This window comes from Rhipicephalus sanguineus, chromosome 6 (genome assembly GCF_013339695.2).
Source record: "Rhipicephalus sanguineus isolate Rsan-2018 chromosome 6, BIME_Rsan_1.4, whole genome shotgun sequence".
In the NCBI taxonomy this organism is placed as follows: domain Eukaryota; kingdom Metazoa; phylum Arthropoda; class Arachnida; order Ixodida; family Ixodidae; genus Rhipicephalus; species Rhipicephalus sanguineus.
Window position 1 is genome coordinate 126268837 of NC_051181.1, and position 18828 is coordinate 126287664.

At 44.3% G+C, this 18828-nt stretch overlaps 2 protein-coding genes across 2 annotated transcripts in view; one reads left to right on the plus strand and one right to left on the minus strand.

Annotated features, from left to right (window-relative positions):
* Positions 1-10713, minus strand: part of LOC119396363 (importin-9) — a 47316-nt gene extending 36603 nt beyond the window's left edge. The window contains exons 1-12 of the mRNA XM_037663555.2: positions 10449-10713; positions 9984-10132; positions 6680-6881; positions 5772-5860; positions 5590-5676; positions 5380-5499; positions 4124-4224; positions 3894-3952; positions 3272-3423; positions 2732-2830; positions 2464-2570; positions 234-370 (exon numbers count right to left, since the gene is read on the minus strand). Coding sequence (XP_037519483.1) covers positions 234-370; positions 2464-2570; positions 2732-2830; positions 3272-3423; positions 3894-3952; positions 4124-4224; positions 5380-5499; positions 5590-5676; positions 5772-5860; positions 6680-6881; positions 9984-10132; positions 10449-10581 — 1435 coding nt within the window. The 5' untranslated portion in view covers positions 10582-10713. The remainder of the gene's footprint in view (positions 1-233; positions 371-2463; positions 2571-2731; positions 2831-3271; positions 3424-3893; positions 3953-4123; positions 4225-5379; positions 5500-5589; positions 5677-5771; positions 5861-6679; positions 6882-9983; positions 10133-10448) is intronic.
* Positions 10714-10769: 56 nt separating this feature from the next.
* On the plus strand, positions 10770-18087 carry LOC119396364 (dolichyl-diphosphooligosaccharide--protein glycosyltransferase subunit 1). The gene is made up of 10 exons (XM_037663556.2): positions 10770-11117; positions 11445-11503; positions 12012-12321; positions 12730-12936; positions 13597-13789; positions 14053-14152; positions 14742-14880; positions 15006-15125; positions 16187-16432; positions 17094-18087. Exons 1-10 carry the CDS (start codon positions 10875-10877, stop codon positions 17274-17276), a joined length of 1800 nt encoding a protein of 599 aa, XP_037519484.1. The 5' UTR covers positions 10770-10874; the 3' UTR covers positions 17277-18087.
* Positions 18088-18828: the final 741 nt, after the last annotated feature.

Consider the following 18828-nt stretch of genomic DNA (forward strand, 5'->3'; position numbering starts at 1 on the left):
ACAGAGTGTTCTTCAACAAGAAAATTGAGTGACTACGTTGAAACTGCCTCATTCGCACATTCATGCGAAAATAATCTATGGAACAAAGGAGGAGATTAGGAATTGGGGAATTTTAGAGACACTAATGCTTCTGTTCGACTCTTGGCTTCACTTAAAGCATCCCTAAGCAGTATTGCACACCAAAGACAAAATACAGAAAACCTAGTTGCAAGTGCCACAAAGCCACTTCTTACCGGTTGTGCTTAGGTCAGGCAGTGCTACTGACTCAAGAAAGCCTCTGATGTCAAACAGTCCATGGCCTTGGGTTCCAGGCCCAAACGAATCTCGGCAGCTCCCGAGGGCCAACATGCATGACTCGTGAATTTTCCACCTGGTTAGAAAGGAAATCCGCAACACTGTTATATATATGCACAGCACGTGTTAGACTATTCAAGATAAATGTTTGTGGACGTAGTACATCTGTTTGCATCAGCAACAGCGCACTAAGTATGTGAAAGAGCGGCATAAAAACATGACATACTATCTAATGGCTGGCACAAAGACATTTCAGTGTAAAGCCTCTCAGACATTCAAAATGCAGCATTAAAATGTAGGGGCCAGCAAAGGCTACCAAGTCGCCCTCACAGCGACCTCCCATTCAGTATCAGAACACCATGTCCATATCTTTAAACGCCACGCTTACGATAACTCCTTCATCTTGGTTGGCACCTGCTTCGTTCTCCTTTGTGGTAACCCACTGACTGGGGCAGATCAGAGGCTGGGAGAATGTATTATTTTAAAAGATGGGCGAATATTCGGGCGCTTCGAATATTCCAACGAATATTACAGTACACTGAAACCTCAATAAACATGGATGTAACAAATTATCGGTTATAACGAAGTAAATGAAAAATAGTCTTGTCATAGATACAGTGTTATGAATGCATGTTTATAACGAATTTTCGGATATAACGAAGTTATTTTCGTGTCAGATGCGACTTTGTTATAATGAGGTTACAGTGTATTAGAATTCGCTTTGACACAAGCTTAGATTATTCGAAATTTTGAAGCATTCGAAAGGAACGAATATATGCAATTTGACCGCATATAACCCCCTTTTAAGGTGGTTTCACTGCAACGTGGGAGTGCTATGCCGTGAAACCACCCATCCAAAGAAAATCCACACTGCCATGAAGCCACACTTCAAGGCTAAATGTACACATTACCTTCACCTCAATTACAGTAAAACCTCATTAATTCGAACTCGGTTACTTCGAAATCCCGCTTAACTCGAAAGATTTCTGCGGCCCCGTATTTTGCAATGTAAATTTCAGTGTATAATTTGAAGTGGCAGTCAGTACCAGCCCGGTTAATTTGAAAACTTTGGGTGCCATATGCCAATTCCCGATTTAGCCGCAAATATGCAGAAACGATGGTCCTTAGGAGCCACAAGGCAATGCAATGTAGCGATACTAAGGAGCGAAAAGTGAAGATCCCAGCCTCGCTGCTGCCAGCGCAAGAAAAAAAAAAGCAATCTCGTGGTCAGCTGAAATGTGCCCTGCGGAAAAGAAGATATGCTTCACTGCAACACAGCGGTGACACGCGGGCAGCATGACGCATGCTTCTCGCAACGTCAGCGTGTCACGATTTGCCCATTCTTTCTGGAAAGACAGAGAAAATAATAAAGGATGGTCTTACAGAATTCGCGATGTATGCGAACCACCGAGTGGCGGTTGCTCCGGCAATTCGCGCACTTGCACTGCTGGCAGAGTACTTGCCTGCAGAGCCTACTTTGAAAACTCTGTTTGAAAACTTCAATGATCATCTTTTCCACCCAGAACACATCGCCAATTCCGTCACACTGGTCATTAATAAATTCTTTATTTTACCAGAAATAATGGGCGAATGGTCGCATCATGACGCGCTGACGCTGCGAGGAGCAGGTGACATGCTGCCCGCGTGCCACTACTGTGTTGCAGTGAAGCACATCTTTTTCGCAGGCGCACATTTCAGCTGACTATGAGACCATTTTTTCTTCTTCCCCTTTCTTTTTTTTCTCGTGCTCTGGCAGCAGCGAGGCCCGCCGTTTTCCCAGTTTAGCGGCAAAATTACGACAGGGCATTGCAGGAAAACATAACCCTTGGAGCCGCAAACTAGCAGGCACAGCAAATGGCCACCTCCGATTACTTCTTCCAGTAATTCAAAGTTCCCTGCATCCCGCCTTTTTTATGTTTGGTTAATTCGAAAATCCACTCAATTAGAAAATTGAAAAGAGTGAAACGAGCGATCGCGGCGTTTCGATCATCAAACGCGCGTAACTCCACTATTACGGCACTGTTTCTCACGGCTACGTGTTCCTGTAGACTCGTGCACGACTGTCACACCACAACTAAATTTCGACCTCTGGGTGGTTTGGTTTTTTAGCCCTCAAGGCTAAAAAAACTCATCATTGATGTTCTACCGTGAAGTGACTCAACGACGCACCAGTTGCGGTCCCCACTGGCTCGTGCAGCATTGCTCTCTTGGAGATGCTTGGCCACTGCCTCGCTCAGGCCCCGTGCACTCTCCTCCTCGTATTCCAGAAATAAAACCTGCGTGGTAGACATAACACCGGCCAGATTTGAGGGCACTTCGTACCTGGGTCTGGCTACAAGCGAAAATATGTGTGTTTCGAAGTTTCATCAAGTCGCAATATTGCAACATTGAACCCCCGATAGATATGCATGACCACGCCCACAAAACGCTGTCTCACCGAAAGCAGGTCTTGAGCCGATATTCGAACAGAGTACGAGAATGTGTCGTCATCTTCGTCTTCGACAAATCGGTCCGGACTGCTCGTCCAAGTTCGAACCTGTACAGGCAAAAAGAAAGGTATTTTTAAAAAGGCGCCGTACAATTAGGAGTGAAAAATGGGGCATGAAATTATACTAGCAACGACCAGGCAACAATCTCTGATGTGTAATTGTGCACTACAACTTCGTCGCACACCTGTGAAACAGAGCAGTAAATCTTTCGTAAGAACATTTAGAAAACGAATCCACGATACTACGGGAACCTTGTCTGTGAATTCCAAGATGGCATCTCCACTAAAGCTGTTGCATTGCTTTTCTGGCTTCAAGTTAATGTTGCAGACATGAAGAAGATAAGACTGCTTGTCGACGGCTTAATAAAACTAAAATGCTGAAGTTTAAACACTAAAATCTATAGGGAACGAACAGATGACGGCCGACCTACCATCTTACGTAAAGCACAGTTATCGCAGAAATTAGAAATGCCAGCCTCAAGTGCCCACCTGTTCTTCGGTGATTTGCATGTAGAACACGATGTAGTAGATCAAATCGGACAGCCCCTTCTTGACAAGGCCACGAAACCTCGGTGTTTCAACGAGTGCATTTACAAAATCAAATATCATGAAGACTACATTTTCAAAGCCAAGGACTTCGCCTGAACAAAAGAGAAAAGATAAAGACGTCTTTGTAGCATCTGGGCATACTGACAAGTTTCAAGACACCTTGCTTTCAGGACAGCATGAAAAAAACACCTGGAAACAGATATTATATTGCACTGCTCTGAGGTCACTATACTATAATCAATATCAGCTAAAAACTAGGAATTAAAAACTAATGTGAGCGTGAAACAGTGAATGCAATACAATGAAATTACTATCCTGTGCCTGAATAAAAGTTTAAGACTCAGCGTTCAATAGAACACCATCTATCCAAACCAAAACACCCTCATGCAAAGCTGGAACATAGTATTAAACATTATCAGAAAGAAAAGCATCACTATTTTGTAACAAACTATTCCGTATTCTGCAAGTTTTGACAACATACGGTAACTTGTTCAATAAGGATCAATGAAATTGTTTTCTGAAACAGAACAAGGCTCCAATATCGTACTGATAAAGTACTAACCATCCGAGTCTACGGGATCGTTGGCTTCCTCAGAATCGTTGACGGCTGTTCTCACATATCTTGAAGCACATTGTTAAGGGAAGCAGCTTCTGTCCAGATGCCAGATGCCATTGAAAAGCTACACCCATCAAGACAGACGTTTGCAGTGTGCAACTTGTTTTAAAGCATTCTCTACTCTACATTTCATCCAAATTTGACAAAAACTCGGGACGAACAAATGAAAAGGATACATGTGTGCGCTTTCTGTGAGCGAATTCCAGACGGGCGTCAAGATGTGTGGAAGCCAGGTCGACATCTGCTTTGGTTCGTACTTCACTAAAACTGTCAACGCCTGCAAGACAATGAACGCCAATGAACACTGGTGAGAAACGCTACACACTCATTGAGCTCCAAAAAGAGCCCCGCCTTTTAAATGATCACTTGCTTGTCACACTGACGTACCTACGTCATCCGGCTTGTCCCATCACAACCTCAAGATACGGCAGATTTTATAACGCAGCTCTACTCTGGACATAGCACTAAGCCAGCATGACTCCCCAGTACCTCGTGCAGCACTCACAATTCGTCCGACCTCAAAATATAACTTGAGACAAAGCCCAAAAACTGTTTTTGTCCTCAATTCCGGTCTTACAATCACTGCACTTCTGACAACACTAAACGCGCCTACCGCACTTCTGCGTCTACATCTTATTTCTTTACACCTCCGTTCCTAGTCCTTGATGCTGCTTTGAAAGTATCGCTTGCCGTGCAGCCCACCACTACACCCTATTGTTGATAACCAATAGCAATGGTCGATTTCGGGAGGACCAGCTAGCAAGATGATGAAAGTAACACGCAGCACGAGCAGACGACAACAGAGGCAACAAACTTGGCGAGTGCAGCTTCTGTGTCATCAACATCGCTTACAATAATATGCACCAACTGCACTTCGGCCTAAAGGAGGTTCGCAAGGTATAAGACGCCAACCCTTTCGCAGACGAAATACACCGCATAACTGCACAGATGCCCAGTCAGCGACGGATAAAGTGGATTCTACGGGACACTATTTCTGCTCACATACAAGCTGACACTGCCATCCACTCTGGAAGCACCTTTTCCAAGTGATCCCTGGGATGATTTCCTCCACCGCACCACGAGATTTAGTTCCACCCAGGCAGCCAGTCAGCACCAATCGCAGCCTCAATGGCAAACAGTTTTTACAGAAAGCTTTGGTGCGATTTTTCTGCTACTGTTTAAGGAGTGCTCGCAGAGGAAGTCATGAACATTCTTTGTTCAACGCTACCCATTGCAGAAGTTCTAGGTTTGTTGCGCAACAGGCTGCATTGCTCTGAAGATTTCACCTACGACAATCGGAATGCACATATGTGCTTGGCCCAGAATTACTAATGCAAATTTCTCGGTTGATTCTGCCTCACATTATGAAGATAACTTTTCTCAATTATTCAGGAGTTATTCAGGCAGCTGCAAACAGTGTAACGTTGCTCACCTTTAAGATCTCTTTCTTGATGCCACAGTCCGACGTGGGGCCATCGGGTATCTTCAGTGCCTCGACAAGGGCCTCGGTGAATTGCGGCAAAATCGGATAAAGAAGCGTCTTGGTCGTGCTCTGATGTGGCAAACGGAAGAAAAGGAAACACTGAAGCGGACTAACGCATCAAACATAACACAGTCAAAAGAAGCGAGAGAGTTCAGGTACCTTGTCCATATGACCCATGGTAGCAATGATTTGGGCGCACGTAGAGAAAATTTCCACGGCTCGTCCACGTGTCCGGATACCGTATTTCTGCGCAAAATTGAACGCAAAATACTTGTAAAAGGATGGAGAGAGGAAGAAGCAGTGTTGTGCTTCACAATATGCACGGCCGCACTCTTCCGTACCTGAGGCTGAGTGAAGATTTTGTACATCTCGGGAAGCACTACAGGGGCTACTTGAAACATTTGGTTATCTGTGATGTCTCGGGAGAACTCTGCAAGGGAATGACACAGCAGGAATGAATATGGCGTTATAACAAATGCAAGTGCTACCAAGTGCCTCCAACACAATAATGTAAGAATTCTATTTTTAAGCTATTCCTTTTCGCATTCAGGGGCAGAAATATTCTACAGAAACAAAAATTGCTACGCAAACTTCCACTTTTTTTTTCACGTTCAGGAACATAACCTGTTCAATTTAGCCCTTTTGCAGCATCTTTCTTGCAAATGACCTCCCAAATTTATGACAAAATAAATGGTTGCAACATCATATTTATGATTAGGAAAAATCTAATTACATATCTGCAATCAGCAGACAAGACTGAATATTTCGTGAAAACTTTATGTGCCTAGAGCCAATAATAGAAAGCTTCTCAGATCACGTGTCCCCCCTTAATACTAAACATGCCAGTGGTCCACAGCTGCGAAGCATGTGTGACAATGTTCACATCACATCTGATCCCACTCTTTTAGAATTAATTCCGAGTCCAACAATCAACATTGTCATGGTACAACAGAGTGCAGGGAAGGCAATGAAATGTCAAACAATCCCTAGCAATAGATGGCTTGAACCTTGCACTATGTATGGTTGGGCTGCCAATGTCAATGCACCACACATAGCCTCGTTTATCTATGTTCCACGGCATGCAAAAACCCATAACAGCCATAACAGCATCAACATCTCTCGGTGTGTCATGGCTTCAGGGTAAAGAATAACTCTGCAAAGCGTGTTGTTCTTTTTCACTCGAAACACTACACGTAAAGTAACTCTCCAGACACGGTGCATGCCAATTTCTTAAAGAGTGGCAACGTACCTGTAAGAACTCGCATTGCGCCGTGAACGGTGTTCGAGTCGCCGCTCATCAGCGCCTGCATGAGTATCTCGAAAAGCTGTGGCCATGCCTCGGGCCAGTCCCAGTGAGCAATGGCCGAGATGGCGTAGGCCACACTTGAGCGCAGCTTGCTCAGCGACTCCTTTAGGCCCAAGGGGAGGAGATTCCGAATGGTTGCCTTGGCCTGAAACACAGAAGTTTGAATAACGATAACACTGAGAATGGCAGCATCTTCAGCAAGTTTATAATACCTTAATATCCTGACAGACAGCCCGCCTAAAATCTATAGCGAATTGGGTGGAAAGTGGAAGTGTGCCAGCGTTTGTAGTACACCAAGAAAAATCAAAAAAGAAACCTTGCAGCCAAATATTGTGAAAGCTTCTTTATATGCCCTTGTTCAGTGTTCATCAAACATTCGGAAGAACAGGCACTATCAATGTAAAGAAAAACATCGACCTCCTCAAACACCTCGCTAGTCTCATGGGTGAACCACTTTGACCCCCTACTCTTCAATAGGGCAGTTAGGATAGAAGCTTGTGCAGGTTTCTTGGAACTAATGACCAGGACTATTCTGGGAAGGACCAGAACCTTTTGTTGTTCAGGGCTTGAGTATTGTGTCACCCCTGATTGATTCTGCACACTTTTGCTTTTACACAACTACCATAATATCTAAAGATATGCCCCTCTCCTGAAAGAAAACCCACCCTTGTTTGTGAAATGATTTGCTATAGTTTTCGAAAACATAACCAATTTCTCGTAGCCTAATAATAAATCTTTAGAGACATCATTATAATAATAATGCCATTAATCCCCCATGCATACCCCTCAGAACCAAAGTACATCTCGCTTCGACGAGATAATCGACTAAAAATATTAGAATACATGTCCAAAACATACACTTTTGAGAGTTCGTTCATCATAAGGACAATACATGAGTGGAACCAGCTCCCAGATAATATTCTTAGCATAGCCAATAATGAACTCTCTTTCTCTTCTCTATGATGATGTCAACACCAACCGTCGACATAAATGGAATTATCCTTCCAAGGTGACTCTATTGTTTAGAACGCATGTTTGAGGTAGTATTTGCACATTTTTGTTCTTTTTGTACAGCAAAATTTACCTTGTACAACAACCCATGGCTATTTGTGTTATGTTGTGATCCATGCGCCCCACACACACACACACGCTCAATGCCTCAAGGCGATGTAAATAGGTGCTAAAAAACTGCACTATTGAGGAGTAGGGGGTGGGGGCGCTGCTGCAATGCAAGGCCAGATATGTTTTGCAAAACAATGGGAAATCATTAAAAAAAAAAAGGGTTGCTTTTCTTTCAGGAGTGGGGCATACCTTGGGATGATATTACGGTAGTTCACCTTGGAAAGGAGCGTGCAAAATCAGAGGTAACACAAAACACAACCCAAGCCCTAAACAACAAAAGGTTCTGGTCCTTCCCAGAAAAGTCTTGGTCATTAGTTCCAAGCAACCTGCACAAGTTTCATTGGTAGTTTTCTGCAGCATATATATGGATTACATTTTTTTTTTCCTTTGTTGGATAGCAATAGTTGTTGGTCTACTTCCCATGACCACACACTGCAATTTTAAGCTGATCAAGAAAAAAATGCTCTACTTTGCTTATCTACATTTGTTTTTCATTCTAATGAGGCATTGGTTTCACTTGTGTTAATATTAAATTGATAGAACTTACCTGCTCTCTTTATAAAATTTCTATCTTTAGCTAACATTGTATGAGCAACGAAATGATGTTTCTACATCCCTCCATAATGCGTTTGGCCCGGAGGCTATTACTAAGTAAACAGGTATGCAATGAATGCATTGCCACTGTATTTCTATATAGTGCTGTCATGTCGAATGCTGCCTTTATATAAGCCACATATAAAATAAAACTTCCATACAGAGTGTTTGTTTGCACTGATTGCAATGAAGTGGTATTTCACAGTGCATGCAGCAAAATGCCAAATTTCGGTGCGATGACTCAATTATTCAGGAAATGAAACTGAAATGATACCTCACAAGCCTCGACACATTTACAGTGCGCCTTTCTAAGGAGACGACAGATCTTGAAAACAATGCAGCATGCACCTTGATGAAATGACTAATTGGCACCGCAAAAAAGATTTCGAACCAACCTGTGTGCATAGATTTCATACAAGCTCACAAACAAAATTCATAGTGTTTGCACACAAAGTACGTACGCAGGAATGTGAATGCACCCAATGTTGGCTATTGAACCATTTCCCTACAGATGACAAGCTGGGCTCGTCCACGCTAAAACAAGCGTTTTGCGGTGCTGCAATCAAGCTACCCTGATCCATTTTGCTCGGTTCTCTTTGGCTTCGACAGGTGTGGCTCCATAAAAAATTTAAAAACTCACTCAAAGTATTCATTTCGGTCAAGAAACGGCTTCATTCTGTCAATCAGAATTAAAGATGGCGTCCTCAGGTGTCTGTGTGAACACGCATACTGGCAACAGCTGTGCTAAGAAAGAAGACAAAGACGCTTGTTTGCCGATGCTTTCTCGGACTCGGAGAGTGACGAATAATTTCCGTTATCCTTTGAGAGCAGCCGCAACAACCCAGAGCAGTGTATCTTCTCTGAACCGTCAGATTCAGAGGACGACCGCGTCTCGATGTATCGCCAGTGGACGCCAATAGATTCAAACAAAACCGGCCTCACTTGTCACTGTGCTTTATTTTTTAAATCTTGAAGAGGCATTTCCTGCATTGTGGACTCTAGTGTGTATCTTTTTGTGTATCTTTGCAACGAAAGTGGCTTTCATTTCTTTTCTCCATTTGTTCGAGGGTATGTAAACTCAATTAGACAAATTTAAGAAATCCGTACTTTTGCATCATTCCTGGCCAAAAGGCTCGATAGGGAAAGGGTTAACACAGTGCTTCTCTTATGCATTCTCAACGTTTACGGATTCTAGGATTTTTGTAAACATTAAAGGTACATTGATTAAACAGTCACGCTAATTTAGGCTATAACATACGTAGCTAGAGCTCAGTAAGCTACTTTGTATCTTACTCTTGCATACCGTAGCATCTCTTATGCTTGCTATCGGCGCGTAGTGTTCAAAGTACCATGTAGCGTTCTGCAACTAGATAAAATCCCCATGTTCCGTTTTAGCGCGTAATACTTTAATGAGTCCGTGCCCACGACACTTCGTCGCCGTCTAATTGAGGGTGCAAAAACGCGCAGCGGTCACAAGACACGCCATGCACAGAGCTTGACAGCTGATCAAAAAAAAAAAAAAGTAAATCACCTCGTCCGTCGCTTCTGGTTGACGGAATTTCTCCGAATTGCGGGACCAGTGAGTGTCGACATACTGCTTTAGGAGTACCGAAGCCAACTGACGGATGGCGAACGGGCATTGCGGGTCCACCGTCAGCTCTGCTAAGTGCACGCAGAAATCTGGAATAGAAGAAAGGGAGATATGCGCCGATACGACAAGAGCTCAGCCCTGATCGTGACAGGTCCAAGACTGCCTGGGAGCACACAAAACAGAAGCCGAAGGGGAACAAAACGCGATCATAAACCGACATAAGTCGACGTTCGGTTACACACGAGCGGGATAAGAGACATCGCGACAGATGACGACTGTGAAACCGGTGTTTTTCTTGCGAGGTATGCCGTCTACATACACACATTGGCCCCACATGGTCGCATCAGTCAGGAGTGGTCGATTCAATGACGCACACCGGGAACACATCGGGCATTCTCCACTCACCGTCCGTGACTTCCAGAATTTTAAGCTGCTCTTCGGCATTCGTCCTGATTTCTTGCGAGGGCGAAAGAATGGCGTTTAAAGCTTCGCACAGCGCTTCTTTCAAGCTGCGACTCACGTCACCGCTGGTCGCCATTTTCGCCACTGCTCAAATCTGGCGGGAAAAAACGTGCCCTTTAAAACGGGCTAGCTAAAAGGCAAAGTGAGAAGCGTATTTCACCGAACGTATTTTTAAAGCAGTCGAAGTGTTGTTTAGTGACCGCTCCACAATGACGAGACACTGCGGTGCGGTATAAAAATCTACCAATCGCATCTCGCCACAGTGTTTACGCGTCCCCGGCCGATCGCTGTGACATGGCGCTCCGTGTTTACTAGGCTGTTTTTAAAGTGCGCCGGTAATCTGAGTTCATCGGCAGTTTCTCGCGCAAAATGTGGCGTTTAACGTTCGCCGCGTCGATCGTGTGTGTATTGTTCGTCGGTGTGTTTGGTAACGATGTCGTTTCCTCGTCGCTGGTGAACACGAACGTTGATAGGAATGTGGACCTGCAGTCGCAACTCGTTAAGATTAGCACCAAAATCACGGCCGAAAATAAGGGTTCCACGCCGGTCAAACACTATCACATCGCCCTGACCGGCGAGGAGAAGCACCACTTGGCTTTCGTTGGCGCAGGGGTGAGTGTACCGCACGAACTTTTTTACTTTCGGAACTTGTTTCACTTTGCCGGCTCAAGCCATGTCCACGTCAGAAGTGTCTAGTAGTACTTTCGATAGGCTGCAAACTACTGCTAAAAGATGGGGCGCTTTTGCTACTTTTGGTGTTTCGTGAGAGGTTCCGGAATTTCGCGAAAATTCTGCGTGCCTAAGCGGTTGTTGGATTGGAGTGTTGAGAACACAGGTAGCGGTTACGTTCCTACGTGGAACGTCTCACACCTACGCTGCTGCCGGTATCAGTTGACTGGCATTTTGACCGTTTCTCTTCGTTTTCAAAATCTTTTTCAGATCGCCACTGACAAGGACAGCGATCTAAAGATCACGGAAGTCGCCGTGCCTGCCCAAAAGTAAGTTTCTTGTCCTAAATGTTTCCTCGCACCAGCAAACCGGTCATTTTCTGTCAATTCAGCTGCTCTTAACGAAAGTTGCCGCCTCTACTCAGCGGTTTTGTAAATGCTTAGTGTGCGTCTTTAGTACGTGTGTGCTCGCAAGATATTTAACTGTCCGAGTTTGCGTAATCTTTTTGCAAAGCCGCAGTTTTGACTACGCAGCTAGTGAGACTTTGGCAATCCTTTAGCTTGCAAGGGTAGCTTGGATCTGTTGATTATCCATAGTTAATACAGAACCAGCACGAAGGACAAGAGAGGCCACAAGCACAACGCTGACTTGTATTAACGTTGCAGGTTGTAAGTGATGCTGTGTTTGTTGCCTCTCATAGAGTCCTTGTCCTTCACGCTGTTTCTGCATTGAATCCTTTAGCTGTTTGAGCTTGGCATAGTGTTTTGGCATAGAACATAGCACGGTAAAGTTAACTCAGTGGGTGTCTGAACTTTGCACGCTTTCTGCGCATTACAGGGGATTCCACCACTACCGCATCGAGCTGCCCACTCCCCTCGCTCCTGGCAAGTCGGTGAAGTTGGTGGTTGAAACAACCTTCACTCATCTGGTCACTCCCCACCCCACACACATCACCCAGGCCGAACGCCAGCTCGCACTCTACCAGGGTAACCACTACCTCTTGAGCCCCTACGTCACTGAGTCGCAGGTCACTCGGGTGAGCCTGCCCACCCCAAAGCTTGAGTCGTACTCGAAGCTCAAGCCGGTGACGCACTCCGACAACCTGGTTACCTATGGACCCTACGAGCAAGTCAAGCCTTACACTGAAGTAAGCTTACAGCGCATCCTTTAAGTGTACACTAACATCACCAAGTTTGTTAGTTTCACCAAATCTGGTAACCACATCCTGCTGGCTGGTTATTGGTGATATACTACAGTTTATTGTTGCCTTATCTCGTTTTCGTTTGCACTGCGTATGCATTAAGAAAACTGTGGCTCAGTTTGTTACGGTAATGTTTCGTTCTTATCAAAGGTAAAGATAAAGACGTGCTTGGGCAGTGCTTGTAAGAACAGCTTCTTGCGGGACTGTTCTGTTGATGGAAAGCTTTTAAAAAAATGTTTAAACCTACTAGCCTTAGCTTTCCTAAACATTCCATCACATATGTAGTGTCCACTACCAACAAGGAAAGAAAAAAATGTGCCCATAATGCTCCATTTCTGCTGTTTGCTCTTCTAGGACAAGCTGACCGTGCACTACGAGAACAACAACCCGTTCCTCACTGTCACGAACCTCGAGAGGGCCATCGAAGTCTCGCACTGGGGCGTCATCTCTGTTGAGGAGGTCATCGACCTGCGCCACACCGGGGCCATCCTCAAGGGCTCCTTCTCCCGTTACGAGTACCAGAGGGACCAGAATGGAGTCTCTTCAGTCAAATCGTTCAAGGTGCTGTACCACTGTATTCGGGCATTAAAAGTCAGAAACCCTCATTTCACATCATATTCTGCTGTAATGGGGGAGGGGGATAACGTCAGCATTTTTCTTGTACGAACAAAAGTTGCTTGTATGACAAACTGCGGACTCTTTTAAGCATTTCAAGAATATGTGAAGTTCATCAATTCAGCTTTTTCTCCTTCTCTCTGATCTGCATAAATTTCATGGCTTATTTGGAAATGGCAGCTGAAGCAGCTGCCATTTCCAAGATCAAGTGTGATAACAACTTGTGTTAATGAAACGTAAAAGTGCTGAATGTCAGTGTAGCTGTAATTTTCTTGCACTCTAAATATGTGTGCACTTTTCGAGATGCTTTTTTTTTTGTGGCACAACAACAATTGTTGCCTCTCTTGCACGCCTTTTGTTACTTCAACACAGCACACGCAGTTTTTTTTATGTTACAGAACGGTGTACTCGCTATCAGCACGACACAGCTTTCTGAAGAAAGGAAACGCAAGCAAGCCACATGACGATTATTGTTGCGTGACAGAAAGATGTCCCAGATAGTGCAACTGTTGTTTTACTAGTGGGTAGGGTTTGACTGAAATTCTGAAAGAGTTTCAGCACTTTCCAAGGTAGCACAATTAACGACTGAAAACTTCTCACGTGCAGACCGTACTGCCAGCTTCGGCCATGGACGTCTACTACAGAGACGAAATTGGAAACATTTCAACGAGTCACATGAGGGTGCTGCATGACGCTGTGGAGCTGGATGTGCGCCCGAGGTTCCCACTGTTCGGTGGCTGGAAGACCCACTACATCCTCGGCTACTACGTCCCCACTTACGAGTACCTTTACAACTCGGGTAAGGTTTGATTGGGCATACTAACCCCTTGTTCAGAGACTCGCCTTAACTTGACTCACCAACATGGGTCAAATTCCACTCTAGTAAAGCCCGACGTGAACACACCTGAGATGTTCCTTGCATTTCCTCAAGCATGGTCACATCTGCCGTTATGATGTTGGGCATTTGAGTCAAGTCGCAGCTTAACGTTTAGGCACTTTTCTGAATATGAAGGTAGTGGCCTGTCCTAGCATCCCCCTAATAAGGCTGTTTCACTCCCCCAGGTGACCAGTATGCCTTGCAGATGCGATTCGTCGACCACATCTTCGATGACAGTGTCATAGACAAGGCGACTGTCAGGATTATCCTCCCAGAGGGCGCCACGTAAGCACCCGAAACCTTTTTTTACATCGAATAATGTAATAGCTGCACTCTCTTAGCAGTGAGCTTGAATGTTGAAAGCAAGTCTTTGGTCTTGTATGTAGTGCAAGTTGGTTATGCAAAATTATGGGGAAGACTGAAGTCTTCGTGTTAGTAGAGCTGTTTGTTTGTGTGTGTGTCTGGCTTTCATCGTCTTCGTGCCATGCTTGCGCTGCACATCATTGTGCAATACCAGCTGGGCTGGCCTATCGGCCGATCTTTTTGAACAGCACTTAGTCCACATAGCCAATCTAAAACATAGTCTTTTACCTGCCATAATGGCTCAGTGACTAGGGCCTTCCACTGCTGAGCACGAGATGGCTCAATCCACGGCCACAGCAGCCGCATCATGAAGGAAGCGCAGAACACCTATGTACTTAGAACTTGGGCAGACACATTAAATGCATGAGCGGTGTAAATGGATTAGGAACTCCCGCTTTAGCTCTTCTTGTAGCCCACATCTCTAAGGACGTGAAACCTCACAATTTTGATTTCTTGAAAATTATCCATGTAAAATTTCTTGTACTCCACCTTGCTCTTCTTGTTTTCCTAGGGATATCAAGCTTCGCGTGCCATATCAGGTCAAACGCCTGAACGACCAGCGTCACTACACGTACCTGGACACCATCGGCCGTCCCGTGATTGTCCTCGAAAAGACCAACCTCGTCGAGCAGCACATTCAAGACTTCCAGGTAACAAAATGGGTGTTGGCTGTGAGCCTTTCGGCTTCTACGCGTGCTTGTAAAGTCTCTTGCGGTCTTGGCAAGGTGGTCTGATATTCTCTCGCCTGTCTTCTCTCTTTCTCGTGTTCTTGCAGGTTCACTACAAGTTCAAGAAGCTACTCATGCTGCAGGAGCCCCTTCTCGTGGTCGTGGTTCTCTACTTGCTCTTCCTTCTCGTCGTCATCTATGTCAGGCTGGATTTCACCATCAACAAGGTTTGTGTCTGGGAAAAAAAATTACACAGTGTGTTGCAGCTGATGCTTAAAAAGTGTGACAATAATTAAAAAAGTGGCTGAAACTCTGCTGTTGCCTGTAATATTAGATAGCTTACACTCGACCACATAATTTGAAGCACTATTTGTGCAATGCACGTCGCTACATAAGGTTGCTTATTGGCGCAAGCCATCTGAAGTGTAAGTTGAGAAAGTTGCAGTGCAATATGTGCCTTCGTGGCTGCGGTTTTGTTAAAATTGCATGTTTGCATAACTCTAAGTAGCATTTGACATGTCAATTTCGGATGTGCCTCGTTTGCCAATATATGTTTACAAAAAGATGCCTTGAGAATGGCTTGAGTAAGAATTTAACATATCAAGACAGAAGGAAAATAGTTATTAAATTGTTATGGAAGCTGTGTTAAAGAAGCAAACAAAGATTTCAATGCAATCAGGGAGTATGACGTAGCAAAATTGCCCATGCAGGCTCCTAACATTTGTTTTTCTGCATGGCAACCTTGCTTTTTTTAAATGCACATGCATTTTATGAAGGAATTTAAGCCTCTTCACATCAACAAGCATTTCCATTCTTTCAATTCTCGCCTGTTCTTAAAACATTGCACAAAAACACCGCTTCCTGTGCCATATAAGTTGCATATTTCATGTGCAAAAGAGGTAACGTTGAGTTTATTTTTATTTTATTTTATTTTATTTGTAGTTTTTGATTATATTAACTCAATCTGTGTTGCAAAACATGGTGAAACTGCGGGTTAATGAATGCGGTGGTTCATAATCATTCAACAAGGCGACCATGAATTAGGTAGTTGGAGCATACACGTTGAACGATGGAAGTGTTTTGGTCGACAACACAACTCTTTTGTCACTGGATTTAATTGTTGAGACACACACAAAGAGAACAAGAAATGCGAATAAAGAACTTACTCGCACAATCCATCTTAAGTGCATAGCACTTTAGGGGCGTTTTCAAATTCAAATGGTCAGTGCTGCGAGATGCTAATTTGGAAGAGATCGCTTATACTCGCTCAAAATGGTGCTCGGTGCAGGACCCCATTTACGAGAGCAAGCTGCAAGTGAGTGGCCTGCTGGAAAAGGTGGCCGCCACTCAGGATCGCCGTGCCGACCTGTACGCTCGGCACGACGAAGCTTTGGGCAAGTACAAGGCAAGCAAGGATTCCTCGGGTTTCCAGGCATCGCTCAAGAAGATCAACGCCGAGCACAAGACTCTGACGCAGACCCTGGCCGACTGCCTCACCAGGCTGAAGCAGGAGAGCATCGAGGCTGCCGAACCGGTATGTTGAAGTACAGCTAACCTTCGTTAAGTTGAGAACTCTGATAGTGTCTCGAATTATCAGTTAAAGAGACCCTGAAGGCAAAGAGCAATCACTGCACTGATATAGTACTAATACTTGAGACCACCTGAAATGTCGACAGTGTTTTAGTTATGGTCGCGGGATCGAATCCCGACTGCGGCGGCTGCATTTTCGATGGAGGCGAAAATGTTTGAGGCCCGTGTGCTTAGATTTAGGTGCACGATAAAGAACCCCAGGTGGTCGAAATTTCCGGAGCCCTCCACTACGGCGTCTCTCATAATAATATCGTGGTTTTGGGACGTTAAACCCCAGATATTATTATTAGTGTTTTAGTTATCAAGATGCAAATGTGGGATTCATGTGCAATTTCACTGGGCTGTTTTAGCACTAGCCCGATCACGTAGCATGTAAACTCTCAGTCAGTGGAAATATATTAAATGGAACAACTGCCTCTAATATCACTGGTTTCGTATTTGAATTCCACGCCCCTGTTCCTCTCTCAGTAAACGGAGCAAATTTTCCTGGTCCCTTCAGGTTTCGTTTAATGAGAGTCTACTTAGTGTTACTAATTCTGTCACTAGCCAGCATTTATAAGAATGCAAGTGCCAGATATTGTCTTTGATGTAAAACTGTTTGACAGGTGAACGAGCTGCAGCGATTGGACAAGCTGCTCCGGGAACAGTTCCAGCAGCACGTGGCTCAGCTCGAGAAGTTCATGGGCGGCAAGATGAGCAAGCAGCAGTACCTGGACACAGAGGCCAGCATTCAGAAGAAGAAAGAAGAGCTGGCCGAGAAGATGCACAACATCACGGCCACACTCTAGTCGCCACTGCCTGTAGCAGCTTTCTGCCAACTCCCACGCCATCTTATGTGTCAGCCGGAACAGCCCGCCATCCACACTGTTAAAAACAATGCCAGCTGTTAATTGTTTAATCGAGGAAAGTATGTTGAATTGGATGCCAATGTTGTACCATAATGTACATAGGATAGCTAACTACTACAGGGTGGGGTGAATGGCTTTGTAATATAATGTCATATTACATCTTTTGCTTGTGTACTTGCATAATAAACATACAAAATGCAGTCGTAGGTTTAACAAAAGCAAGGTTAGACAGTGCTAATTTTTCTCTGTATATAGCACTTTGATTTAGGCAGGCAAGCTGAGCTGAAATCGGGCAGACATCTCGCTTTTCGAACATTTGCTCAACCCACCAAGAGCCACGCTTTCGTTGGCGAATTTTAGCGTGACGGTGCGGCACGCATCACTTTGGCGAATCGCGCCAAGGCAAGCGAATGTTCGGAAGGCGAGTTATTTGCACAAATAGTCCCTGACTTGGTGAAATTTCACATGTTCCGCACACTGGCGTGTGAACAAAAAATACTCTTGAAAAATGTGAAAGGCGGGGGCTGTTCTGGCTGACGCACCTGGCTTATTTCCATGCAGTGTGGGATCGGTGCAACTGTAAGGGAGCTGATGGCTGCCCGGTGTGTTACAAAACTTGTGTGTGTATGGGTGTGTGCCTTTGTGCAAATGTTCTGTTGAATTTTTGGGGGTAAGCTTAGAGGGCATCGCTCATTTCTTTGTGTTCTAAGCCATTTTCATTCCAAAGTTGAATAAAAGGTCCTTTTTTTTCCCTTTGTGCAAAGTTCTTTTAGAACTAAGGACAGGCAAATTCTGCGTAGAATTTGCTGCCACCATTTTTCATACATCTTCAAACCTGATCTCTTCTGAACATGGTTTAACATTCTTTCCTTACCTAAGCATTTGGCCAGATAAACGGATACTTTAAAAGGAAAATGCCAAAGTCTGATTTTTAAGTTGTATGTTGCTAACTAGCTCTCCATTCATTTGGTGGAGAAGATTGCCTGTCACACAAGAAAACGTGCACGAGACGACCTCTTGAATATGTGCAAGCCAAGGTGCCTAATCCTATATCCACATGTGTTGTCATGTTTCACGATTTGAAAGTTCCTCGCCGGAAATCGGCAAAATTATGTATAAAATACCAATATGAGAACTAACAGACAATAACGCCAAGGAAAGTATAGGGGGTGTTATCTGTAGTATTTAGTAGGCTTGTGCGAATAGTAAGTTTTAGGTCCGAGCTGAATTCGAAGCAAATAGTGATTTGGTCGAAGCGAATTCGAATAGTTTATATCACATATTATAAAGAAAAATGAGCATATTTGTCATGACCCAACTAACCAGCGCTATATTTTTAAAGTTGAAACAAGGTATATGCATATGTCATTCTTTTTGGTTCAAAGGGAAGTGGAAGCAAGTTTGAGTAATAGCAAGATTTGACTTTCGGTAGAATGCAAGTGCTAACCTGTAAAATATATAACGTTTTAAAATTTACTATACCTAGAGCATA